The 27,780-nt window shown below is 37.0% G+C and overlaps 1 protein-coding gene across 1 annotated transcript; it reads left to right on the top strand.

The window, feature by feature from the left end:
- LOC127351032 (immunoglobulin lambda-1 light chain-like) lies at positions 1–27,645 on the top strand. The gene is made up of 6 exons (XM_051378195.1): positions 1–100; positions 193–515; positions 2,563–2,626; positions 25,300–25,608; positions 25,725–25,799; positions 26,466–27,645. The coding sequence occupies exons 1-6, from the start codon at positions 58–60 to the stop codon at positions 26,612–26,614; spliced, it is 963 nt and encodes a 320-aa protein (XP_051234155.1). The 5' UTR covers positions 1–57; the 3' UTR covers positions 26,615–27,645.
- Positions 27,646–27,780: the final 135 nt, after the last annotated feature.

Here is a 27,780-nt window from a genome sequence, read left to right as displayed (position 1 = left end):
GCTGCATCAGAGCGCCACTTCTCCCCAGGTTCACCAGAGGAAACACCACTGCACAAAATGCTTTTCCTCCCAGCTGCTGCTCTGTGCTGTCTGTGTTCAGGTGAGTGTTTCCAGCCAATCAGGAGCCAACAAAGTCAACCTTTAACAAACACTGTCACACTAACCTTCATCTATCTGTCTGTTTCTCTACAGCGCTGGTTGCCATGGCAGCAGAGCTGAGTCAGGAGCAGTTGTCACTGACCAGGAGAGTTGGTGAAACCGTCTCCTTTAGCTGTAGAGAAACTGAGCAGTGTGATAAAAAACAGGTCTACTGGTACCAGAAGACAGAAACAACCCCATTCAAAGTGATTCTTCGTATTGATCTGGCTGATGGGAAAGTTAATTCACGCTACAATCATCCTCAGAAAGATGATTTCTCAGCTTCAAGAAAGAGTACAGGCTGTGAGTTGATGATCACGAAAATTAGTCTCAGTCATTCAGCCACCTACTACTGCATCTGCTGGAAGAGAGTTCCCCACAGTGAGAAATGATCCCTGCAGCCTGAACAAAAACCAACAGATGTCAAACAGTGTGTGTGACAGGAAGAGAACAGAAAAACCACAGCCCAGGTTCTCACAAGCTGAAAGCTTTGACCTGGTCCCTCTCAAGGTTGTTATTGTCAACTAAAACAATTAACTATAATGATATTGTGTAGAATATGTATAAAACCAACCGAAATAAAATCAAAATATACAGGAAAGGTCTTTAGTTTTAGTTGTAAAATCTGTTCAAATTTGTACACAGTAAGCATGAGGAGCCATTTGTGAATATATTTATTGAGACTGGGACGTCTGCATGACTGTTAGTCTTATAAAACCTTTTCTGACAAAAAAAACACCAAAAAAACTAAAATTTACTATAACTAAACATTTTAAACAAAAAACAAAACTAAATGAGAAATGTGAAAACCCACTCTGGACTAAAAGTAAACTAAAACTAATAAAAAATCAGCTCTTTAAACAAACACTTCCTGTTGCCTTTTCACAATAAAAGCATTGCAGCTCTCTGTGTCTCATGTTCTTTCTCAGATTTCAGCAGGTTCCTGACAGTGCTCTGTCCTGTTTAGTTTTTTCTTTTTCTTTTTGTACATCAGAGACAATTAAAGAATCAAATATTAATTACCTGTACGTTTGGAAGGTTTCTGTTTTTGTCCGTGTTGATAAAATGTGGCGTTAAAGTTGTTTTTTTTGTTATCTTAATCTTGCATCATCAACATATCGACTATCCTCCAATCAGCTCTGCTTTAACCCTAGCTTGTAAAGAAATCTAAATGTGGACTGGAAGTATATGTTCTTTGTGCTGTATTTTTTACTTAAGCAGTTGATAACTTAACTTCTGTGGCAAAGTAAGTAATAAACTCTCAGTGGGGATTCCACAAGGGTCAGCAATGGGGCCTCTAATCGTTTTTTGTTTTTTTTATAAAATAAATGATTTAAAAAAAACACTACAAAAATTTAAATGAAAATAAACTATGAGATCACTTAAATATAATTTCAAATATTTTCACATTTTCTGTAATATTTTGTTTCAATATCAGTTTGCTACATAGTCACATTCATGAACATAGTGCATGCCCACATTGATGATTAGTTAGGAGCTGAAATGTGATGATACAATATTGAGCGGAGGTAAAATGAATGGCTCAAAAACATTGCAATCGTGGCTCCAGATGGGTATTATTGGAAAGATAGAAGAAGAAGTGTGGTCCAGGAGGACCCCTTTTCCACCAGATTAGCTCTGTCCTTGAACCAGTTCAACAGGATTCAACAACAGTCAACAATAAATAATCTTATTAAGAATAAACCTGCCTCCTGTGTGTACATCCATCGCTGAATAAGATCAACCTATGCTGCTGTGTTTTCATCAATTATCTATTTTCTGAGGAGGTACGCAGTGTAAATAGTTTGAGAAACACTGATTTATAGTATGTGCAATATTAATATCAATGATCTTCCACAACACAGCATCAGGGTACACCTCTTTGCAGATGACACTGTTTTATGTACACATGAAAACACAGCAGAGTGAGCTGCTTTGAAACCTAAATGCACTGAGACAACTTAGCTTTCAGCATTCCTTCCCCACAGTGCTAATTTACACTTCCTGCAGCTCCTTCACAGTAAAAGCCTTCCTGCCTCTGTGTGTCATGTTTTAACTGTATGTAATCAACAAATTTACTTTAAGTCATATGTCCATTTATTCCTACTTCCAATAATAATTATTAATATAATAATAATTTAGTTTTTATCTGTGAACGTACTTAAAATACATTTTATCATTTTGATCTATTAATTAATTATATTTTAACATTTGAAATAATGATAATACAATAAATATATTTGTCCATATGATGTTAAACACACATCTCTATAATCTCTGTATACACTGTAAACTACATGTGAATATTGTAGAAACACATCACAGAGATTAAATATGATCTTGGTTCATAATGTGAACATAATGTTCACCTCAGCTGATACATTCAGTAGCAGACAGGTTTTTGTATCAGTCTTTCTCACTGTGGGAGGTTCCAGTGACTCTGATAGATACCTCATCTTTGGCTCTGGAACTAGACTGTATATCACAAGTAAGACTAAACTTTCATTTTCTTTCAGTAGTTTTATTGTAGATGTTGCTTAGTTTTGTTCTGCATCCTTTTCTCAGTCGTCTTAAAATCTTAAATTAATGAGAGAAACTCAGCAGTGATGTTGTAACTCTGCTCGGGTTTCCCACCACCTGCTGTTTGATGAAACTTCACAAGTGGTTTTCTTCTCTTTCCTGAAACAAATTCTACGTGAATGATTGTGGAGGATTTTTCTGCTCTGTTCATAAGCTGACTTTTAAAATCTCAAGTTAAAGTGAATTAAAGAGATATGCAGCATTCTTCAAATTCAGGACCTCCAGAGTTTATTTTAATATTCAAAATCAAATACAGGATTAATGAACATGTAAATGTACAGTATTTGATAACATCTGTAAATATGTGGGTGGTTCTTTTGTTTCTTAAATGTTCTCTAAATGTGTGGTATTCAGTTTTAATATAAGCTGATGTATAGTAGATTCAGATTTAATGTATTAAATATACATAAAATGGAAATTTTATTTTGGCACTGGTATATGGGACAACACAGACTATACCCAACAATATAAAACATAACAACACACAAGAATTCTATGTAACGGTAAGTAGTACATATATTTTGAATAATTTCAAGTGGTAAATATATTTGTGTGATATTGTAAATTTGTTTAAAATTAATTTAATTTAATTTCTATTATACAAAATATGTTATACAATTGTAACATATATTTTTATTTGCAGAAATATTATGAAAAATATATTGGATGCTGGGAAAGTCATCATATGAAATACATATTCAATTAAGATTTTATTTTTATTTTTTAAAAGTACATTTGTTACTCATACTATACTATAAATACCAATACATTTAGTTGGAACTGTGTATGATATATTATGGCAACTATGAAAATGAAGGACAGTAAATGAAAAGTACTGTAATTACAAAGTGGATTTTTTTGCACTGATTAAGTAAAAGTATATGGTAGTAAACATAATGGCCAGAAAACAAACATGACGATGATTGGTGGGTAATATTTATTCTTGTATAAAATATAGATAACGTGACAAAAATAGATTCACACTTTTATGAAGGCAACATTTTTTATGATAATATTGTGATGAATGTACTTTGTTATATCAATATAATGTAAATAATTACAGTGAATTTATAGATTAAAATGTTTTGCTTTGCCTGATGATATACTGTATGTCATGAACAATAAAGTCTCTGATTTATTAAGGGGTTAATTATGAATATCTTATACATGTCAGTCTATGTATATTATTTCTATATGAATTATAATTACAATAATATTAAATACAGTTACTATTACAATTGTTTTAATTATGAATAATATGATATACCAAACATTTTGTTGTGACCTTTTATATCACAGTAATTTCACAGTATCATTATAGAAATTGAACTATAGATGATGGTAAATATATTTGATATGAAGGTGAATCCAGTGTATGTAGTTAACTTTGTGCTGTATTGATGAGTAGTTTAGTGATCAGAGTCCATGTAGTTTCCAGGATCAGACTGAATGCAGTGCAGTGCTGTAAGCTGCTGTTGACTGTGTGAATGTGTGTCTGTGCTGCTTGTTGCTGCTGTCAAACTTCAGATGAGCAGATAGTGAAGCCCGTGGTGAGCGTGTACCCAGCAGCATCCAGAGCCCACCTGGAGGGGAAGAGCTCCCTGCTGTGTGTGGCCTCAGACATGTTTCCTCCTCTGGTCCGGTTCTCCTGGAAGAGACGAAAGGACAATGGTAATGAGGAAGACGTGACCTCTGCTGAGGGAGAGCAGCTGGAGCTCAGAGAGTCGGGACGCACCACCTCCATCAGAGTTGTTGATCGGGACCCTCTCCACACATATAAATACCGCTGCTCCGTCCATCATGAGGGGGGCAACGTGAAGGCCGAAACAGAACAAGGTAATGAAGGCTTGGTGACTGTGTTCAGCAGTGATTCAGCTTCATGTGGAGACACTGTCAAAGAGAGCAGAGGACTGACATTTATTTTTGACTCCTTTTTCTGTTTCAGAGGTTTCTGCTCTTCCACCATCACTTTCACCAGAAGTGTCTGCCCCGTCTCAGTACCAGGTGAAGCTGCTCTGTCTGATGTACACAGTGCTGATAGTGAAGAGTCTGGTGTACTGCTGTGGACTCTCTCTGCTGATGATCTTCAGAAACAAGGGACCGTCCACCAACTGCACACATGCTGACTGACTGTTTTCTGCTCTCCTTTTCTCAACATCAGATCTCATTAATTCATCTCATTTGTCACTTTGATCAGCAGCCAGAAATATCAATTTTGACGTTTTGTGGTTGGTTGCAAAATGTAGCTTTTTATACGCAGGTTAGATACAGTCATTCTAAAAATATAAATACATATATACACATGTATATCTGCAGTTACTGAATGTAAATTATGTGCTAAAGTGTTATTTTGACTCACATAATTGTTTCATCGTAATCATCAGCCGTCTGATATTTTGCTGTATATATTCTCTATGTTCTTATTTTCTGTCTTCTGTTCCTGTTTTTGTCAATTTCAGTTTGGCTTCATAGTAAAACATTTTTAAACACAATCAGTTATTGGCTTTAGTGCTTTGCCCCTATTATAATTTTGTCATTGAGGATGTAAAACTCTATGCTGATGACACTGTTATCTACACACATGAACAAACAGCAGAGTGAGCTGCTTTAAAGCTTCAGATGCAATAAAATGATGACACAGCGACTGGATCACTCGGCCTGCAGTTTGAATGTTGGCTAAATGTTGGCTGTGTTTATTTTCCATAAACCAATAAAATGCCACTAAACTGTATTCAGTTTCATCAAGATGAAATGGATTGGTATAGTTACTGATTAAACGTTAACTAAGATTTATATTCATGTAACACATTTCAAGACAGAATCACAAAATGCTTCACAAAGAAATACAAAAGTTATACATTGTAGAAAAAACTGCTTCAATTAACTTATATTTTATTTAATTTAGACACAAATTCTAATTTGTAATATGTTAAGAATAAACATAGATGTTAACAATGTATGCAGGCTGTGATCCTTTCCCACATGTCCTAATATGTTGTATTATGTTACAAGTTGGAGTCAGGCTGGAGAAACTGTCATTAAACTGTCACCTTTACAGAATCAATAAAACAGTTTGAATTAAAGACAACTTTCACAGTGAGTACTGAGAGCTGAAATCAAACTGAAGTTCCTGGAATGATTCTTTAACCAGAGTCGATGGTTGTAACTGTCATTGTGTTATTAATGTGAAAAAGTGCAGCTAACGGTGAGGAGGCTGCAGAGAGGAAACCCACACAGCCCGTCTGCTGCAGGAAAGGAAGTGTTGATTCGCTGTCAACAGTTTTTTATGAGTCTAATAACCACTGAGAACAGATTCGTATCTGCTGCTGTACACACTCATGAACTCCTCTCACTCTCTGCAGTTCTTTGTCTTTTCTCTTGTTGTCTGTAAGCCAGTCCCTCCAGAAAAATGCGGCGTTTTTTTGTGATTGTTGCGGGCAAAAATCCTTGATTATGCGGCATATTTATGCAATTTTATGCGATGAAATTGCGGGAACTTGCAAAAACTGCGGATGATGAAAAAGAGGGGAAAAAAGTGATTCCCCCAACACCCTGTTCTCACTAGGCTACTACCTTAATGTAAAGAGTCATTTCTTATTACTTCCTATGATAAGCAAGAATACTACATCACAGAAAGTGCTGGGAATATTTAAGTTCTCATCTTGTTTTATTTCAGACCTTAATAAACACATGGCTCAAACTTACAAAACATTGATGAGTCAAACAAGTTGAAAAAAGGAATATGCTACAACTTCTGTAAAAATTAATAAATACAATATAAAAAAGTAAAATGTGCTTTCTGTTTTACAGAGGCAACTATACAAAACAGACATCTGTTAAAATAATTAATAATTATTTTTGTTGGCAAATGAGACTGATTTGCGGGCTTCGTCATGGCTTCATCGCGGGGTTTGCAGCTTTTCGATGATGTTCACGTCGCGTAATTACGTCACTTCATAATGTTTCCATGGCAATAGGGGAAAATGGCTGCTCTTGTGTGAAGTAAACACAACATTTTTCAACTTTATGCTAAGATATATGTGACTTTTTTGCAACGAAAATGCGGTGATTATGAAATCATGCAAGCCCCGCATGACAGCTTGATAAGTAACGTTAGTTTAAAAAAACCCTTATGCCAACTAGGCTGTATCATATATGGCTAACAGGATGTCAAACATTGTAGCCTACCTGCTCATCCACTCCACATAGCATCAAACAACAGACAAGAGCAGCTGGGGCAGTGAAATGCCTTTAATCCTGTTAGCAATCTGTTAGGTTGTAACGTTAATGTAGTAGTAATAACTGTACGATAGTACCGTTATGTATGCAAAGCAACTGTAAGTAAGTAAGTAATTAGACGCAGTACAACAGTAATGTGTACTGTAACATGTATTCTTCTTCTCATCATATCATATCAAATCACGTACATATGATACATGTATATATACTTTTGTATAGTAAAACTGGCGACGTCCTGGCAAGATCCTAGATTAGTTTACTGGGTTTCGTTGCTGGAGAACGATGTTCTTGCCCGCCAGCCAGTAGTTGTGACGTCACGTGCAAAGTATGCATTACCACCCACCTGGAGGTCACATCCACATATATATTTTTTATTACATCATTATTTTTTAAAGTTGATTTTAGTTGTTTTAATTCAAAATAGAAAGAAAAAACAAACCAAAGAAGACAAATGTCATTCTGTCATATAAGAAACTTAAGTCATATAACGTGGTGTACCACAAGGATCTATTCTTGGATTATTATACTATGGTTATTAGCTTTTTATTCAGATTAATGAGTTTTCCTTAGTTTGTAAGTATATTTTCATAATATTCATAAGCTTTAGTTGCTGCAAAAATGATCTGTAAGATTGTCAACTCTCAAAGTCTAATGAGGCCTCTGTCCTCCTGTTCAGAAAACTGAACATTGTGTCAGTATATGACATTGATATTCATCACAGATCTGTGTTTATATACAAATATTTTCTTCTTCTCTCCTCTCATCGCTCCTTCACTTTAAATCCCAAATGACAGGTTGATTATCTTCACTTTACTTTTTACAAAACCAAACATGGTGAATACTCCCTCACATATCGTGCTGTACAGATATGGAAAAATGACACGTTAGTAAGAGCTTGTTATCTTTAGAAAAATGTAAAAGGAAATTATCATCATGATGATTAATTCATGATGTCTAATTATTTCTTGACATATATTCTCTTCTTTTTCTATATATTGTTTGTTTATGCTGTCTTATGTGTACAAATAATAAAGTATAACAAAGAGACAGTTATGATGCATTTAATTATTATTTTAGGGATGTTTGTTCTATTATGTTATAACTCTGAACAGTTTGATCATTTTCACCATGAAACACTGTTGGAAGAATAACAACATATTGCAACTGTCTCACCAGACGAGCGAGTGTGACATTACATGTCTCTGTACGGTGTTAGATAGGTGTCACACCAATAAATAAGCTCTTCCACCATGGCTGTGTGACAGATTGGAAACTAAAGTTTATCATATGGTGGATTTCTGTGTTTGCTGCTGGTGCTGACATTAAACATCAGAGAGAAACACCACCACCCTGTGGTTAGTCAGAGGAAGTGCAAGGGTATCCAGAGGACACTCATGATGGTCGCCATGACAACATGATGATGCTCTTACCTCTTATTTTATCTAGTGGATAAAAACACACAACAGTAAACAACTAGTATTACTGTCATTGTTGTTGTTACTACTTAAAATAATTCAAATATTATTTCTACTGCAACTAATCCAATACAGTAAATTCTACAATTACAGATACAGCTACTGCTACAACAAATATTACCACTACTTCTGCTAGCTCTGATAGAAACCTGAGGTTCTCAGAGACTGAGCCTTTTGTCTGTTCCTCAATCTGGAGATAAAAACAGAGACTTTTCTTCATCTTCAGTTTAGTGTTTCACAGAAACGTGGCTGTGTGGATCGATACCGGACTCTGTGCTGCAGCTGGCAGGTTTCCAACTTTTCAGAGCGGATCACGACACAGAACTCTCAGGCAGAACGAAAGGTGGAGGTATCTGTTTGTACACTGACAGTGGCTGGTGTAATGATGTGACAGTGACTGTACAGCACTGTTCTCCTGATCTGGAGTCTTTTTTCATCAGCTGTAAACCTTTCTACTCCCCTGTGAGTTCACCTCCTTCATACTGGTTGGTGGTTACATTCCACCGCAGGCCAACGTGCAGGAGGAACTATTTCTTTCTCTTGAAACATTGTCTCAGCTGTTTTTTAGCTTTTAAACCAATCACCTTCCTCCTCAACCTCCTGCCAACTAAACTTTGTAAAGATCTCTTTCCATCTCTGAGATCGACAATGCTGAATATTGTTAATGTGTCACTGACGACTGGCATTGTCCCCACTAGTTTTAAGACTGTGCGGTTAAACGACTTTAGAAATCACAGCTTGATCCTGGATCTCTGAATAATGATCGACCAGTCTCTGACCTTCCATTCTTTTTTAAATCACTAGAAAGAGTTGTGTCTCAGCAACTTTCGGCCCATATTTAACAGTAATCTTTTTGAACCTTTTCAATCTGCTTTCTATGGAAGTGTATTGCATTCACTTGAAAAAAAAAAAAAAAAACTTTATCTGAGTAATTTATATTTTCCTATTTTTTTTTTTTTTTCAAGTGAATGCAATACACTTCCGTAGCTTTCAGGTCCTGATACTCCACTGAAACTGCACTCACTAAAATATTGAATGAGTTTCTGTTTACTTTGGATTCAGATTCCATCTCAGTGCTTCTATTACTGGATCTTATTGCAGCTTTTGACACCATAGATCATTGTATACTCCTAGACCACTGGACAATCTCTTTGCTGTGTCCAGTCTGACTCTTGAATTTAAAGTCTTACTTATCTGAAAGAACACGGTGTGTTTTCTGTAGCAGTTCTACATTAAATTGTTCTGGAGTACAAAGAAACAGTTGTAGTAGTAGTGACAGTAGCAGTACAGTTTGAAGCAGTGTGTTGTTGCAGACACTAGAGGGCAGCAGAGTGAAGGTTTTATTCTTCACAGCAGCACAGAACAGATAGAAGTACTGTCATATAAACTGTAGTATGAGCTGATAACTACAGGTTGAAAGTGAGGGATTCACTGGAAAATAATATATGAACAAAGTAAAAATTATTTATATAAGATAATTTAAAATAGGGTTAGGGTTAGCCTAAGGCTAAATGTTAGCCTCAATGAATATTGTATCACTGTTCTTAAAATAGTGCCAATGCTAATGGAAAGCTAATTGCTAGTTTTATTTAATGTGTTTCATTGTATTGTGTTCCTAAAGGTGTGCCAATGTTAATTGCTAAGCCAATCTCTAGTTTGGTTAGGGGACAGCTCATAGCAGGATAAGATATTAAAGGTGCATTGCACTTATTGTGTACATATTAAAATCATTCAGCTTTAAATTGGTTATACATTTTAATGATTTGTAACCCAACTACACTGTGTTTGAGCTGCTTTTGTTTATTAAAATGTACATGATAAATACATTAGTAGTGATCCAATTAAATTTCATATTTAAAGTCTAAAATATAAAAATGATGTCTGGAAACAGTTAAAAACAATGTCACATATAGAAAGTGATGATAAATAATTAATTTGTAGATGTTAAAATACCAATTCAGAATCCGAATCAGACATCCTTTAATAATCCCAGGGGGAAATTACTTTTGTTACATTACTCCATACTATAATAGACATACATATATTAAATTATACATATATATATATATATATAGTATAATTTAAAGTCCCACTTTCAAATATGCAAAAATGCCAAGTGTAAAGTGGTCGCAGGCATAAGTGCGTTCAGCTGTTCTCTGGAGTAAACAACGGCAGCGTGTCCCGGTGGAAGCGTTATTAAAACACAAAAACTCTCTCAAACAACCTCGTTAGAGAGGGCAGGACTTCATAGAGTTACAGTGAAAAAATAAGAATGAACAAAAAGAGAATAAAAGTTAAGAAGTTAAAAAAAGCAGACTCAAAGGCTGGAGTAACAGGCAGCATGCAGCTTTACGCGCATGAGCCAATTGTTGAGGTTTATAGAAATTCATGATTAAGATTTGTTGGTGCTTAAAGTACCAGTTGCTATTACATGTGGTAATTCATTCCATTGTCAACAAAGTATGTTCTAGTCACTGGTTATTGATGCACTAAGAAAATAAGTTAATGAGGTCTCATGTTAGAAATAAGAACAGAACAGAGTAACTTAATACTCGCACTACTTGTGCAGGTTGGTTTATTGAGCTACCAGAAAGAATCTAGAGGATCCAATGATGGCGAGCCCAGAGTGACTGTGGAGGGTCGGGGACGCAGTGAGGACCGCCGCACGACCAGACACAGACAACTTTACCCATTCAGGAACAGATAAGACTGCGTACACACTATTAACTCTACCCGGGTAGTAGCAGACTCAGTGCACACACGTACAAGGATCAGGAACTGAACCCTGAACTCTGAACTCAATATCAGACTCCTTAAAGGACTATTTCTTTTATTTTACTATACAACTGAGAGAGCTCTATTTTAGTTTAGATTTTATAATTTAAGTCCATTTAAATTGCTGTTGATATTGTTGGGTGAGGCAATAAATACTGTCAACTGTTCGATCCCCATACTAACTCGTCCTGAGCTATTAAAGGCACCACACCTCGGACCTAGCTAGATGTTAGTTGCCCTACTACTACTTCCTTTGGGTTAGCATTAGGGGCACTACAAACAGAATCCACAATAAAGATGTGATACTGTGTGTGGAAAAGGTTTTATGTGCCTAGAAATGAAATGATGAAATGAAATGACAGAAATGTAAGGGGACGTTTAAGGCTTCAAATCACAGTTGAGGAGTTTTGTGGATTTGTAGTTTTGTATTTTCATCCCAGCTGTTAAACAACAGATAACAGTCTGTGTTACTAAATTCACCACCAACCTGAATGTGTTTGTGCCAACAGGAATGCTTTTTTCTATTTCTGCATCATCGTCACCCAGATTTTTCATCTGCTGTCAGATTCAAATCAAGACGAAGAAACTTCTCACTGAATCAGTTCAGAGAAACAGAGAAGTCTGGGAAAAAAGAATCATCCAGAAAAAAGCTCCAAATAATGAGAATAAAACAAAGAGAAATAGTGTCAATAAGAAATGAAAAGCACACAGCAGCTTCAGCCGAGCTGTCAATCAGCAGCGGCAGCCTTATCTGTCGGCCGCAGGGGCTGATGGGAGGTCTGAGGACCTGTTAGAAACCACGTGGCCCTCGTCTGATCTCACAGCTCGTCCTTGTTTGGCCTCAGCTGCATCAGAGCGCCACTTCTCCCCAGGTTCACCAGAGGAAACACCACTGCACAAAATGCTTTTCCTCCCAGCTGCTGCTCTGTGCTGTCTGTGTTCAGGTGAGTGTTTCCAGCCAATCAGGAGCCAACAAAGTCAACCTTTAACAAACACTGTCACACTAACCTTCATCTATCTGTCTGTTTCTCTACAGCGCTGGTTGCCATGGCAGCAGAGCTGAGTCAGGATCATTTAACATTGACCAGGAGAGTTGGTCAAACTGTCTCCTTCAGCTGTGGAGGAACTGGCCAGTGTGACGATGATTGGGTATTCTGGTACCAGAAGAAAGACACAGAAACATTCACACGGATTCTGCGTATTAAGAGGAGTGATGGTCAAGTTTATTCAGGTTACAATCATACTCAGAAAGATGATTTCTCAGCTGTGAATATAAAGAACGGCTGTGAGTTGCAGATCCAGACAGTTAAACTCAGTCATTCAGCCACCTACTACTGCGCCTGTTCGAAGGAAGTTCCCCACAGTGAGAAATGATCCCTGCAGCCTGAACAAAAACCAACAGATGTCAAACAGTGTGTGTGACAGGAAGAGAGCAGTAAACCACAGCCCAGGTTCACATATTTCACCTCCATCTCAGCCAGAGTCACAAACATACTGAACTGAGGGACTGATTTTCTTTCCTGCTGTCAGGATTGATTTCATATTCTATTGATTGATATTTTGATCAGATATTTCAGCAGGTTTATTGTTGTTCCACACAGTGAGGAGAAAGGATACAAACAGAAGCACAATGATGAAATCAAATCAAGAGAAAACAATAAAAGTACAAACTAAACAGAAACAGATGAAAAGTAAAAGTCATTTTGTATAATAGAAGAACAAATTCCAAAGAAGATGTTTGAGATAAAGATTCAGATCCTCCTCTTTGTTCTGCTGCTGGATACCTACAGCGTCACATTTTGAAGCGGAGGGCCACTGACCGAGCTGCAGGATTTGACCACTTGGGAGTGAGACCGGGTTGCGCCTGCAGGAATCTCTCTACACCCCCTGGGACTCTGTGTTCAAAAAGAAATGATCAAATGAAATATTTGCTCAACAGAAAGCTAAAGCTTCATCCTGCACTATTTCCACAGAATCAATGCTCCACCGCTACACAGCAAGCTCGCCAAAATTACAGCCAATATTTCAGAAGAAAACATGAGTGCTTCTTACTCAAAGCGGCGCCAAAGTGTAGCTTAATATCTGAATAAACACAAAGAATGAACAGATTCACTGGATGGGTGTCACAATGTCTGCCTCAGTTGTGTTTATTGGTGTCCATTCTGCCTCTCTGTCCCTCCTTTCAGCCACATTCCCACCTCTCCAGCCCCTTCATTGCCATTTCTCAGTAACACTTTACATTAAGGTACACCTATTCACCATTAATTAGTTGCTTATTAGCATGCAAATTAGTAACATATTGGCTCTTAAATAGTCATTATTAAGTACTTATTAATGCCTTATTCTGCATGACCTTATTATACAACCAGTAAGCCATTAAGAGATTTCCCTCAGTAACCTCAGAATTATTGCTTATTAGTAGTAAGTTAAGAAGTTGTTGTATATGAATTACGATCTCAATATGCTTTGCTTAGTATGGACTTTATAAGGTAGTAGTACCACAAGAATAGTTATTCTGCCTTAATAACACTTAATGAATATGGTCTGTTCTTACATAACAAAACACAAAACTACAAGTGTTAATAGTGTCCAAATAACTCTAAATTAAGTCTTTGTTACTTAGAATATGTTCCCCACACTAAAGTCACATCTTGATCATTACTAATTCACTAACAGCTGAACACTTTTTAACCAACACATGTTCCCTAATCTAAAGTTGCCTCCTTTTCACACTGAGTTAATATATTATATCACATAACTACTGCAATGAACAAGTGATGGGGTACACCTTTGAAAAGAATGATCTATCTATAGGTTCCCTCTCATTCAGTGGTAGAATAACAAAGACAGCACAAGTACAAATACCTCATTTATTAAACCACTGGTTCAGGTTTTCCCAAGGCTGACAACAAATACTGCGTGAACTTGCTGTGTAATTTAATTTATAGGTAATGGGGTCTGCCTGAAAATTCAAACACTGACAAGTATCAGTGTATATAAACATGTCATACAATATGGTATCAAATGTATAAGCAGGTCATACTGTATGATAATACACGTACTCTATTGTTGAAAATCTGTGTGATCCTTTAACCAAAATCTGCCTGCTTACAAAAAACGGCACAATATAAAATACTGCACAATATTAAGTACAAAAATACAAAATATTGCACAATCTAAAAAATCTAAAACCTGCACAGCTCAACATGAACTTGTACTTTATCAGCTAAACTACACTTGTCAACGTTTAGAACAAATGTACTGAACTGTACAAACATTGCACTTTCACAGCCTAAACTTGCTCTATAATTACTGCATCAGGTCTAAATATTCATCATCAACAAGGGGAGGAGTTGGCATTTGGCCTTCATGTCCTCTATAATGCTCTTCTTCTCCGGGGTAATGTGGGTTGCACATCTCTTAGCAAAGGACTGCAGGGTCTCAGTTGCAGGATCATACTTCAGGGTCTTGAAGGTTTCAGGATCCACAATGTTGAGCTCTGCAATTGCAGAAGTCATCTTGATGGTTCCCCGGTCCACGCCATTGATTCTGAAGGCTTCAGTCATGGTGAGGACATAAGACCTTTTTATATCTGCTGATAACCTCAGCTGGCCCTTTCACTGAAAAATATATAAAACAAAAACAAAAGAACACAAGAAATGAGCACAAACAACGGCTTAAGGTCAGCTGAAATTGTTCAAACTGGTCACCTCTCTTTTGATAAAAGTATGAAGCATATTCTAGGAATGGGACAATCTCCTGATATGATTCTATGCACAATATGTGGTTCAGAATTCAATACAGAAATTATGCTCTGTAAGATCTGTTTATTTGGTAAGTCTTACGGTTCAGAATTATGTATGACAAATCTTTCTAGCAATACATTTGATGTTGAATAATAATTAGTGTGAATGCTGCAAAATAAAATGGAGCTTTATTCTTGATGAAAGCCACATTTTTGACTTTAGACATTTAATTTTTATTTATCATCAAATTCCTAGTATATTCAGAATCTAGAACTGAAGATCTGTATTTTTGCCTCATAATTACTTCAGAATATATTTTTAACAGCTCTTCCAACGCTTTTATTAATAATTACTTTTCATGACCACTTGTTGCTAACAGGGCAGGTGGTTCAAGTTATGCCATTCTTACCTCTCACATGAGCTTTTCCAGGCACAGCCACAGTTGCAGATGCAGGTGGCTGTGTCCGACGTGTCTTCCGTCTTTGGATGACAACATCACTGTCCGAGGACTCACTGACGTCTGGAGAAGATGGGGGAATGACGTCATCTTCATCCATGTTGCCATCGTCATCCTCATCGTCGTCCTCCAAAGTAAATACTTTTGGTTGAGCTTTGATCAAATAGAGGATAGATGAGACAAAGATCAGATTGTTATGAAGATATATCACACCTTTCATTACAATTACATTATATTTTGCAGATACAAGTTGCTCCCAAATCACTCACATGATTTCTTCTTTCCCATTATTTTCTCACGCAAGAAATTGCGCTCTTGCTCAAGATCCTTTATTATTATTTCTTGCCATTGGATCCTGGCTTCTAGGAACTCCACTTTGGAGATTGATCCTTAAAAACAAAAATGAGAGCAGGATACAAAAAAGATTATAATTTGACAATATTGAGTGAGTGAGAAAGAGAGAGTGAGAGAGAGAGAGAGAGAATGACATGCATGCAACAGAGGTAGTGGACCAGATATGGTGTGTGCCTTAACTTGATTTGTAAGCACATGTATACTGACAAAATCTGCCAACAACTTTAATCCCAGGCGGAAAAATCACTTGCAAGAAATGAAACTCTGTAATTTTAGACAACAAAGATACACTGCTAGAAAATGAGAAATCATTACCTGATCCAATGCTGCTAATACTGCTGCAACTTGGAGCAGAGCTTCCTTTATCAGGACCTACAGTATGGCATAGGTACAACAAAATCAACATATGAATAGAGGACTTTAAATATTTAAACACATTTGTACAAGCTAATTATTTAAGTATTAAAGTTCCTTGAAAGTTGGCAAAGAGAAATATTTACCATTTTTGGTCACCTCCGCCATCAGGTCATCTTTAGGGACTTTAAGGGACAATTTCTTCTTGGCCTTAGGCTGTAAAAATATTTTTACATACATTCACATTTTATGTTGATGTTAATGTTAATGTTAATGTTAAGTAATGTTAATGTTAATGTAATGGTAATGTTAATGTTAATGGTAATGGTAATGCTAATGTTAATGGTAATGTTAATGTTAATGTTAATGTTAATGGTAATGTTAATGGTAATGTTAATGTTAATGTTAATGGTAATGTTAATGTTAATGTTAATGTAATGTAATGGTTAATGGTAATGTTAATGGTAATGTTAATGTTAATGTTAATGTTAATGGTAATGGTAATGTTAATGTTAATGGTAATGTTAATGGTAATGTTAATGTTAATGTTAATGGTAATGTTAATGTTAATGGTAATGTTAATGTTAATGTTAATGTTAATGGTAATGTTGATGTTAATGGTAATGGTAATGTTAATATTAATGTTAATGGTAATGTTAATGTTAATGTTAATGGTAATGTTAATGTTAATGGTAATGTTAATGGTAATGGTAATGTTAATGTTAATGTTAATGGTAATGGTAATGCTAATGGTAATGGTTGTTAATGTTAATGTTAATGTTAATGGTAATGGTAATGGTAATGTTAATGGTAATGTTAATGTTAATGTTAATGTTAATGGTTATGTTAATGTTAATGTTAATGTTAATGTTAATGTTAATGGTAATGTTAATATTAATGTTAATGGTAATGTTGATGTTAATGTTAATGTTAATGGTAATGTTAATGGTAATGGTAATGGTAATGGTAATGTTAATGTTAATGTTAATGTTAATGGTTATGGTAATGGTTATGTTAATGTTAATGTTAATGTTAATGGTAATGTTAATGTTAATGTTAATGGTAATGTTAATGGTAATGGTAATGTTAATGTTAATGTTAATGTTAATGTTAATGGTTATGGTAATGGTTATGTTAATGTTAATGTTAATGTTAATGTTAATGTTAATGTTAATGTTAATGTTAATGGTAATGGTTATGGTTATGGTAATGGTTATGTTAATGTTAATGTTAATGTTAATGTTAATGGTAATGTTTCTTTCCTACTGTTCACCCAGCTCACGTGCAGACTCACGCACTCGGCTAGCTTAACATTACATTAGCTAATTAGCCTCTACACTGCAGATAAATAGGAGGGTTTACTACTCTTTAAGTAAACGGCCGGGGACGGGTGTTATGATGTGCTTACAAAACTAAATGGGAGTTTCAATTAACAGGCTAGCGCTTAACTTTCCATTTTTATTACACAAATTTCCCTCTTCACTCTCCAAGCTGAACGAAACGGCAAATAGCCATTAGCCAGCTTCTCCGGATCTTTGACGTGACTGGTCGCTCCCTTTGGATGATTGGATGAGGATGTCACATGACAGCATAGTAACAGTCAATGATTGGATGAGAGCAACACAGCACGGCTACGGATTGGTAGATTGCTATGTCAGTCATTACTCTACAAAGTGGGTCACTTTGCACCTTTTTTTGATGCAGGACTGGCAGGCTGTTTACTGTGGAAGTCCATTCCCACCAAGGGAAAAAATAAAAAAAGATAACTTAGCCTTGTTTAATGTACTTGTGCTGTCTTTGTTATTCTACCACTGAATGAGAGGGAACCTGTAGATAGATCATTCTTTTCCAAGGTGTAACCCATCACTTGTTCATTGCAGTAGTTATGTGATATATTATATTAACTAAGTGTGAATAGGAGGCAACTTTAGATTAGGGAACATGTGTTGGTTAAAAAGTGTTCAGCTGTTAGTGAATTAGTAATGATCAAGATGTGACTTTAGTGTGGGGAACATATTCTAAGTAACAAAGACTTAATTTAGAGTTATTTGGACACTATTAACACTTGTAGTTTTGTGTTTTGTTATGTAAGAACAGACCATATTCATTAAGTATTATTAAGGCAGAATAACTATTCTTGTGGTACTACCACCTTATAAAGTCCATACTAAGCAAAGCATATTGAGATCGTAATTCATAAACAACAACTTCTTAACTTACTACTAATAAGCAATAATTCTGAGGTTATTGAGGGAAAACTCTTAGTTAATGGCTTACTGGTTGTATAATAAGGTCATGCAGAATAAGGCATTAATAAGTACTTAATAATGACTATTTAAGAGCCAATATGTTACTAATTTGTATGCTAATAAGCAACTAATTAATGGTGAATAGGTGTACCTTAATATAAAGTGTTACCCATTTCTCTACCTGTCCACCAGATGGCCTCAGACTGTTCCACCTGTCCCAGTCAGCTGACTCCCACATTCAGCGACTCCCTCCTGCCCTGCAGTAACCCCTTTCACCTGACCTTCCCCCGCCCACCTGCTCACCTGTTCCCCATTTCCAGCCATTTTTTGCCAGATTGTCTGCTTTGTCCACCCAGCTATCCAGCCTTTGTTCTGGCTTCCTGACCTGCTGCTTGATCCACAGTTTGATGATTCTCTGCCTGCCCCCCTTTTGGATCACTTTACCTGTTCTGACTGTCTACCTGGTTTCAACCCTTGTCTGCCTTTTGCCTCCAGTAAAAGTCAACTTTTATCTTACCCAACAAACTTCAAACTTGCTGTGTTTCTGAGCTGTTACAGACGGCTGCTTTAGTTCTGATATTTTATGATGATGTGAGCCGCTGTTAGTACTGCTTACCTTATGAGCTAGTGCAAAGTCAGCTTTAAAAAACATGGCATCCTGAGCCCGCTCTCCTAGAAATGAGGTTTCTATACAACTCATCTGCAACAGCAAATACGTTCTGAGGGAAACATAATGCCGACTGAATGACGTTTTCTATGAACATAATGAGGAAATGTTGTTCATTAACGTACCTGAGAAGTCACAAACATGTTGATAGTGAACGTATCAGTAAAATGTTCACTGACAACCAATTTCATTTGTTTTCCATCAAAATAGACAATCTTACAATACACTGTCCACTCATAGTGTTTACAGCATTATTAACACGGAACCTAAATCATGATCTTTAACCTCAACCAAAGTGCTTTTGTTGTCTAAACCTAACCAGAGACCAGAGTCTGGACCTGAACCCAGGACTCTGCTGTCACAGTCCTACACTTTGTACACCTGCCATGCACCCCAACCTCCACCTTGTGCCTCCATCACGTTACATAAATGTAGTGTTTCATTCTGTCAAAGAAACATTGTCTCTGAACATGATCCAGGCAGCCATTCTGTTTGTCACCACAACGTAATGATGAAAACTGTTTAGTAATATACAAACAGAATTTACAGCAGACAGGGTTGGGCATCATACACAGAGCAAACTTCAGAACTACGGTGTCCTACAAGGGACAAACAGTGAGAGCTGATTCATTATCTGGTCCAATAGTCTCTTTTGCTCAGGAAGGTTCCTACCTGAGGGAAAGGACCTGGAAGTATTAAAGTGGCAGCCATGATCAGAGCTGTGTGAATTCTCTAAATCCTTAATTTATTGTCTCCTTTAGCAGAAGATACACTGGACCCTCCTTTAGATACCAAAGGACATAATGCCATCCCACAATTCCTTGCGGCAGCAACATTTAAAAAGCCAGCTAATCAAAATGACCAACAAAGGACGCAGATCAACTTCTAAGTTCCCTTTCTGTTTTTATCTAATGCCGGCTTGTTAATATCTTCTATGTTTGAACCCTGAACAATATATTAAAGCCATTACAGACTGTGAACTACTGTTGTTAAATCTACTGGTTCTGACGTTGTGGTCCTGTGTGAAGCACTTTGTATAAATATGTAGCCCGGTGTAAAAGGACATTGGTTAAAACAAGTAGATTTGTAACAAAAATGTGTAAAAAGATGAAAATAATTCAGTAATGAAATTAAACTGAAAGTAATTTAGGTTACAGGTAGAGAAACAAAAAATGTTAACTGAGAGATGAACATAAATTAATAAGTAAAGTGTAAATAGTTGATTTAGTATTTACAATAAACTGCTCTAAATAGTAGTTGAAGAAAAGTGTGTAGTAAAATAAAGAGAGTATACAGATTTATATTTAGAGTCAGTGAGGCCCCACAGCTCCTCAGCCTTCAAACACCCACCTGCTTGGACTACAGGAAGATCAGGTGAAAAGGGTTCTAAGAGCTGTGAATCCACACAAAGCAGCAGGCCTAGACGGGGTACTGGGCAAAGTACTGAAGGCCTGCACTGACCAGCTGTCAGGGGTCCTAACAAGGATCTTCAACATCTCCCTGAAACAGGCCGCTGTTCCACCGTGCCTAAAAACAGCCACCATCGTTCCTGTACCTAAGAAGGCCTCCATAAGCAGCCTTAATGACTACAGACCACTGGCACTGACCTCTGTGGTCATGAAGTGCTTTGAGAGGCTTGTCCTGCCCCACCTCAAGTCCTGCCTCCCCCAGAACTTCGACCAGCACCAGTTTGTCTATAAGGCAAACAGGTCAACAGCAGATGCCATAGTCACCGTCCTCCACACTGCTGCGAGCCACACAGAGGGGTTGGGGAACTATGTCAGGATGCTGTTTGTTGATTTTAGTTCGGGATTCAACACCATACTACCAAACATCCTCTTCCAGAAGCTAACTGACCTGGGATTCCCACCCCTCACCTGTGACTGGATAAACAGCTTCCTGACGGACCGGCCACAGACAGTGAGGTTTGGGACCCTTACATCCAACACTCGGACACTGAGCACAGGTTGTGTGTTAAGCCCTTCCCTGTATGCCCTATACACATACGACTTTGCCCCTCTCCACCACTCCAACATCATCGTCAAATTCGCGGATGACACAACAGTGGTGGGCCTCATCTCTGGCGGTGATGAGACAGCATACAGGGAGGAGGTCCAGAGGCTCGCAGCCTGGTGCTCAGCGAATAACCTCCTGCTGAATGCCAGCAAAACCAAGGAGATGGTGATGGACTGGAGGAGGAAGAGAGCTGACCCTGCCCCACTACAGATAGGACTGCGTGGAGAGAGTCTCCTTTTTTTTTTGTTTTTGAGGTGCACGTGGCTGACAACTTAACTTGGTCCACCAACACGTCAGCGGTAGTCGGAAAGGCCCAGCAGAGGCTACACTTCCTAAGACTGCTGAAGAAATGTGACCTGTGTGTGCACCTGCTGCGTTCCTTCTACCGTTCCACCATAGAGAGTCTGTTGACATACTGCCTCACTATATGGTACCCAGGTTGCATGGCCAAGGACAGGAAGGCCCTGCAAGGGGTCATTAAATCAGCGCAGCGAATTATTGGCTGCCCTTTGAACTCCTTGGAAGACATTGCAAATACGCGAGGGCTAAACAGGGCCAAAAAGATCCTGTCTGACGAATCCCACCCTGGCCATGGCCTCTTCAAATTCCTGCCCTCTGGGAAGTGATACAGGGTATTGGGGAGCAGGACCAACCGGCTTAGGAGCACCTTCTATCCATGGGCAATCAGACTTTTGAACACTTACCCTCTACAAGCACAGTATTCAGATATCTTAGCTAAAGTTATGAATGTTATTTTAGCTAATACTGAGAAGTGAGGAAGTTTTATATTAAAAAATTAAATAATGCACCGTAACAGTTTTTACAGAGCTGACTGTGGATGTAACTAACGAGTGAGCCATCTTGTTTCCTTCTCATCTCTGCTGAGAGTTGCACATGTACTTTTCAACATACAGCCAATCGTAATGTGTTAATGTGTTACAGCATCTATAAACACAGGACCCCGAGCACATCTGGTACCTACACCAACAGATCCTTCACACTTTAAACAGTTTTCTGTATGTGATGACCCCTCCCCCCTCTGGGTGGTCTAGGTCTTTTTCCCTTCTTCACAGGAGACAGCGTGGCAGAGGGTGTGGCCATTAGATGGGCGACACCTGGTGTGTCATTGCTGGTCTTTATAAATGGCTGATTTGTGATCAATCTCTCTCTCTCCTTCCAGTCAGCAGGTTCTTAGTTTGTTGCTGTCTTTGGTTTTCTGATAGTCTTGGTATTTGGATATATGCATTACCTTTTCACACACACACACACACACACACACACACACACACTACACTACACTACTGACCTCACTGACTTTCATATACATATTATGATTTTTTATCGTGAATATTGTTTAATTAAATTTCTTTTAATTTAAACCTAGAGCAGGTTCATGATGTGTTTTTCTGGCTTTATTGTTGAAAACATTCAGTGATGATTGAATTTGATTTTAAAGTCAGAATTGTTTTAATGGACTGGATCAGGAGATTGTGACTGTGGCAACAGCTGCACATTCAGATGCTGCAGTCGGTAGGCTCCTCCTTCAAACTCTGTTTCAATCTGCTTTCAGCTTTATTGCTCAAACACGTATTACCTCTGACAGAAATAGACTGCAGTCATCAGAAAAGGAAGTGTGGGGTTTGGATTAAAGAGCAGCGGACTGTGAAATGATCCAACCAGCAAGATCAGTGTTAACAGCCCACCATGGATGCTGTCACCCCAGGAGGAGAGGAAGAGAGCCGATAGGAGCCATGCTGGCCCAATGGGACAATCAGAGACTGTTGTGTCCACATCTTTACAGAGACCTGATCCATCAACATCCCAGATCCTCCACAGACGGACCATGTTCTGATCCTCCCACAGAATGTCATTAGTTTAGCAGGTATTTGGTCATAAACCAAAGTATTGAACAAATTTAAATGTTGACCTGATGATGGCACTAGATGAAAAGTCTGAATCAACAAAGTAAATGAATGAAGTTCATCCTCTGGGGACCAAGAATGTCTGTACAAGATTTAATGTCAGTCCATCCATCCACCCTTTGGTCCAGGTCCAATCCATGTGGACTAAAGTAGTGGACGGACAGACATTACCATCCATAGAGCGACACTGCTAGTGTGTCTAAAGAGACAATAAAAGAAGAGACAGTCATGTTGATATGAACATTAGAGAAATACATCATGGAGCTGAAATATGATCCTGCTTCATCATTTGGACTCGTTCAGCTCAGCTGACACATTCAACAGCAGACAGGTTTTTGTATTAGTCTCTCTCACTGTGCTCACTGACAGTAGATACTACTACCCCATCTATGGCTCTGGAACTAAACTGTATGTAACAGGTAAGAATAAACCTTCATTTTCCTTTAATGAGTTTCTGCTGCTTCAGGCTTTACATGTTAGTTTTTTCATAATTAGTAGAGAATTCTTGCAGCCATGCAGCTATTGTTACATAAAAAGGTTCATAATTCGAAAAGATGTTTAAATCTCCGCACAACTGAAGTTATTCTTTATTTCTGCATGAGATCACACTGATTTATATAGAAAAAGTATGATATTGGCAATGTTACAGATATACAGTATTTGATCATCTCAGTAATTCAGAACCATCTCCTGTTTTAATGAAACTAGATAATATATGATAATATATATTATTAAATATGTGTCAGTATGTGTCTTTAAATGTGTTGTATAAGAAAAGTATTTTTTTATTGGTAGGATTTTGCTAATTGTATTTTATATGATGGTACAAATGTCTTTAAAAGGAAAATATACTCATAGCTGAAGGCCAACAGATACTGGATATAAAGAGAATGTATACGTACCAATTTATATATTTCTATTTCTATATATGATAAATATAGATGACTGATATATAATGTATAAATATGTATTTGTATCTTGATAGACTTTTAATATAAATAGTATATGATGTTTAATATAATTTCAAAAGTGTAAAAGTAAACACATGTTTTAGTATCTGCTGGCAGATTGTTTTAAAGAACTCTGTGACTCCTTAAACCTTGTGCAACTCATTAATGCACCAACAAGGCCAAATCCTAAAGCACAAAATAAGTCGACCTTGCTGGATTTAATTATAACAAATACACCTCAACATATATTTTAATGATGTCAGTGATCATTGTGCAATATTGGCAATGTTACAGATATACAGTATTTGATCATCTCAGTAATTCAGAACCATCTCTTGTTTAATAAAACAATATAATATATTAAATATTGTTGAATGTAGATCAGTAAATGTGTTTGAAAAGCATTTAACCTAAGATATGTTGTGTAGGAAAAAAGTATAATGGTAAAATGTACATAATGACAATTGTATTGTCTTTTAGTGGATGATGAATGTTCATTTATATATTTCTATAATGATGATATATAATAGCATACACACACATTTCTATCTTAATACTTTATATGATGTTGAACATAATTTCCAATGTGTAAAAGTAAATAAATTTTATAGTATATAGCGGTAAATATGTATCAGATACTGAACATATTATACTTTCAAAAACAAAATCAGATTTTCAAAAAAATACAAAGATAAAAGTAAAGAAATAAAATGTAGTTAATTAAATCTTACAAGTATAACAATATTTTTTAAAGCTATATTAAAAACTAGATCAAATAGATTAAGAAAGCAAAAATAAAAACAAAACAAATCAATTGATTAAAAAGAAAATTAAGAAACTGATCAAATACATTTACAATGAAATTTACAAGGAAAAATAAAATAACAGAATAAAATGAGATAAATAATAAATAAAAAACATTCCTAGTTAAAAACCAGCTACAGAGTTCACTTTGAGTTTACATTTAAAGAATTCTACATTTCCAGATTTATTTTATTTTATGACGTTATATTAATTATTCTCCCATGAAGGATCAATAAAGTCTCATATCCGTAGATATCTGGCAGTTAGAGTGAAGAATATTGGTAAATATAGAATATATCTAATATATTGTAATCGTCCATCGGCTGTTGTGTTTGATGTTAAGATCAATTTGTCCTTTGCTATAAAAAATAACATTAACCATAATATATAAAATACTTTTTCTTTTCTTGAAGGCAGATTGAAGAATTGAACTTTGTGCTGTATTGATGAGTAGTTTAGTGATCAGAGTCCATGTAGTTTCCAGGATCAGACTGAATGCAGTGCAGTGCTGTAAGCTGCTGTTGACTGTGTGAATGTGTGTCTGTGCTGCTTGTTGCTGCTGTCAAACTTCAGATGAGCAGATAGTGAAGCCCGTGGTGAGCGTGTACCCAGCAGCATCCAGAGCCCACCTGGAGGGGAAGAGCTCCCTGCTGTGTGTGGCCTCAGACATGTTTCCTCCTCTGGTCCGGTTCTCCTGGAAAAGACAAAAGGACAATGGTACTGAGGAAGACGTGACCTCTGCTGAGGGAGAGCAGCTGGAGCTCAGAGAGTCGGGACGCACCACCTCCATCTTGCTGATCCCTCAGCGAGAGAACAGCACATATAAATACCGCTGCTCTGTCCATCACGAGGGGGGCACAGTAGAGGCCCAAACAGAACAAGGTAATGAAGGCTTGGTGACTGTGTTCAGCAGTGATTCAGCTTCATGTGGAGACACTGTCAAAGAGAGCAGAGGAGCAGAGGACTGACATTTCTTTTTGACTCCTTTTCTGTTTCAGAGGTTCCAGCTCCAGCAGCCTCCTGTCCTCCAGAGAGAGAGCCAGCAGACCTGCCAGCTCTGCAGCAAGCTGACTGTAAGATCACCTGCTGCCTCTCTGCATGGACAGCTCCAATGTTCTGCTGCAGTTAGGGCTGTATATCAGTCTGTTTACTTTCTGCTCATCATTGAAGGATTTACACATATAGTCCTTGATTCTGTTAGAGTCCAACAGAACAACTAATCCTAATGAGAGAGCTTTCACTTTACTATCTGACTAATAATACGTTTTAGAGGCACTCTATACTACATTTTGGGATTTAAAAACATTGGAGACTATATCTTAAAGCTCCTCTATGAATATTTCTAGATTAAGAATTAATCTAATGACTCTGTATAAAGTGAAAGGTGTCTTTGGTAGTTGTGAACTCACAGAGATTCATCACCAACTCTGCAGCTCTACGGAGCTTTTTAGTATCTTTTAGCTCCAAGTTTTTGTTTTGGATCAAACAGAAAATAAAATCTTATTTAGGAACTTTAAAAGTTTGGTGGGGCCCTGACTTATTGTATTTAATAAGGGCCTTTGAGCTTTCATTCAAACTGTAGCTGACCCCTGTCTTCATGTAAAGCTGGTTGTCCCGTCTGGAAAAGTCCAAGTTATACTGATGAAATTTACACAGTTGAACAGACTGAAACAGTGTGGAGAGAAGACTGACCTGTCTGTCTGTCTGTCTGTCTGTCTGTCTGTCTGTCTCTCTGTCAGTGTCCTTCCAGTCTCAGTGCCAGGTGAAGCTGCTCTGTCTGATGTACACAGTGCTGATAGTGAAGAGTCTGGTGTACTGCTGTGGACTCTCTCTGCTGATGATCCTCAGAAACAAGGGACCGTCCACCAACTGCACACATGCTGACTGACTGTTTTCTGCTCTCCTTTTATCTCCATCACATCTTATCAATTCATGTCATTTATCACTTTGATCAGCAGCCAGAAATGTCAATTTAGACGTTTTGTGGTTGGTTGTAAAATGTAGCTTTTAATACGCAGGTTAGATACAGTCATTCTAAAAATATAAATACACATATACACATTTATATATCTGCAGTTACTGAGTGTAAATTATGTGCTAAAGTCTTATTTTGATCTGCTACTTTAGTTCTGCTTTTAATTGTGACTCAGATAAAAAAAGATATTGCTGTTTGATATTTTACTGTTTATATTTTCTATGTTCTTATTTTCTTTCTTCGGTTTTTGTGAATTTCAGTTTGGCTTCATGGCAAAAATTCAGAAACACAATCAGTGTCATTGGCTTTAGTGCTAAGCCCCTTTTATAATTCAGTGTGGATGTAAAACTCTATGCTGATGACACTGTTATTTACACACATGAACAAACAGCAGAGTGAGCTGCTTTAAAGCTACATCTGCTATAAAATGATGATACAGCGGCTTGATCAGACCGTCCTGAAGTTTGAATGTTGGCTAAATGTTGGCTGTGTTTATTTTCCATAAACCAATAAAATGCCACTAAACTGTAATCAGCTTCATCAAGATGAAATGGATTGGTATAGTTACTGATTATACGTTAACGGAGATTTATATTTTTGTAACACATTTCAAGACAGAATCACAAAATGCTTCAGAAAGAAATACAAAAGTTGAACATTGTAGAAAAAACTGAAACTGCTTCAATTACCTTATATTTGATATAATTCAGACAAATTCTAATTTTTAACGTATAAATGAATAACTTAGAAGTTGTCTTTGTATTGATGATGTTATAAATGTATGCAGGCTATGATCCTTTCCCACATGTCCTAATATGTTGTATTATGTTACAAGTTGGAGTCAGGCTGGAGAAACTGTCATTTAACTGTCACCTTTACAGAATCAATAAAACAGTTTGAATTAAAGACAACTTTCACAGTGAGTACTGAGAGCTGAAATCAAACTGAAGTTCCTGGAATGATTCTTTAACCAGAGTCGATGGTTGTAACTGTCATTGTGTTATTAATGTGAAAAAGTGCAGCTAACGGTGAGGAGGCTGCAGAGAGGAAACCCACACAGCCCGTCTACTGCAGGAAAG

Source organism: Dicentrarchus labrax, unplaced genomic scaffold, assembly GCF_905237075.1.
Source record: "Dicentrarchus labrax unplaced genomic scaffold, dlabrax2021, whole genome shotgun sequence".
NCBI lineage: Eukaryota > Metazoa > Chordata > Actinopteri > Moronidae > Dicentrarchus > Dicentrarchus labrax.
The sequence above is the reverse complement of the archived record's forward strand: the minus strand, read 5'-3'. Positions and strand labels throughout refer to the sequence as shown.

Coding starts and splice junctions, on each gene's coding strand:
- LOC127351032 (XM_051378195.1), top strand. CDS start 58: ATGCTTTTCCTCCCAGCTGCTGCTCTGTGCTGTCTGTGTTCAG. Junction 2,627..25,299: donor AACTAGACTGTATATCACAA/GTAAGACTAAAC, acceptor GTCAAACTTCAG/ATGAGCAGATAGTGAAGCCC. Junction 25,800..26,465: donor AGCTCTGCAGCAAGCTGACT/GTAAGATCACCT, acceptor TCTCTCTGTCAG/TGTCCTTCCAGTCTCAGTGC.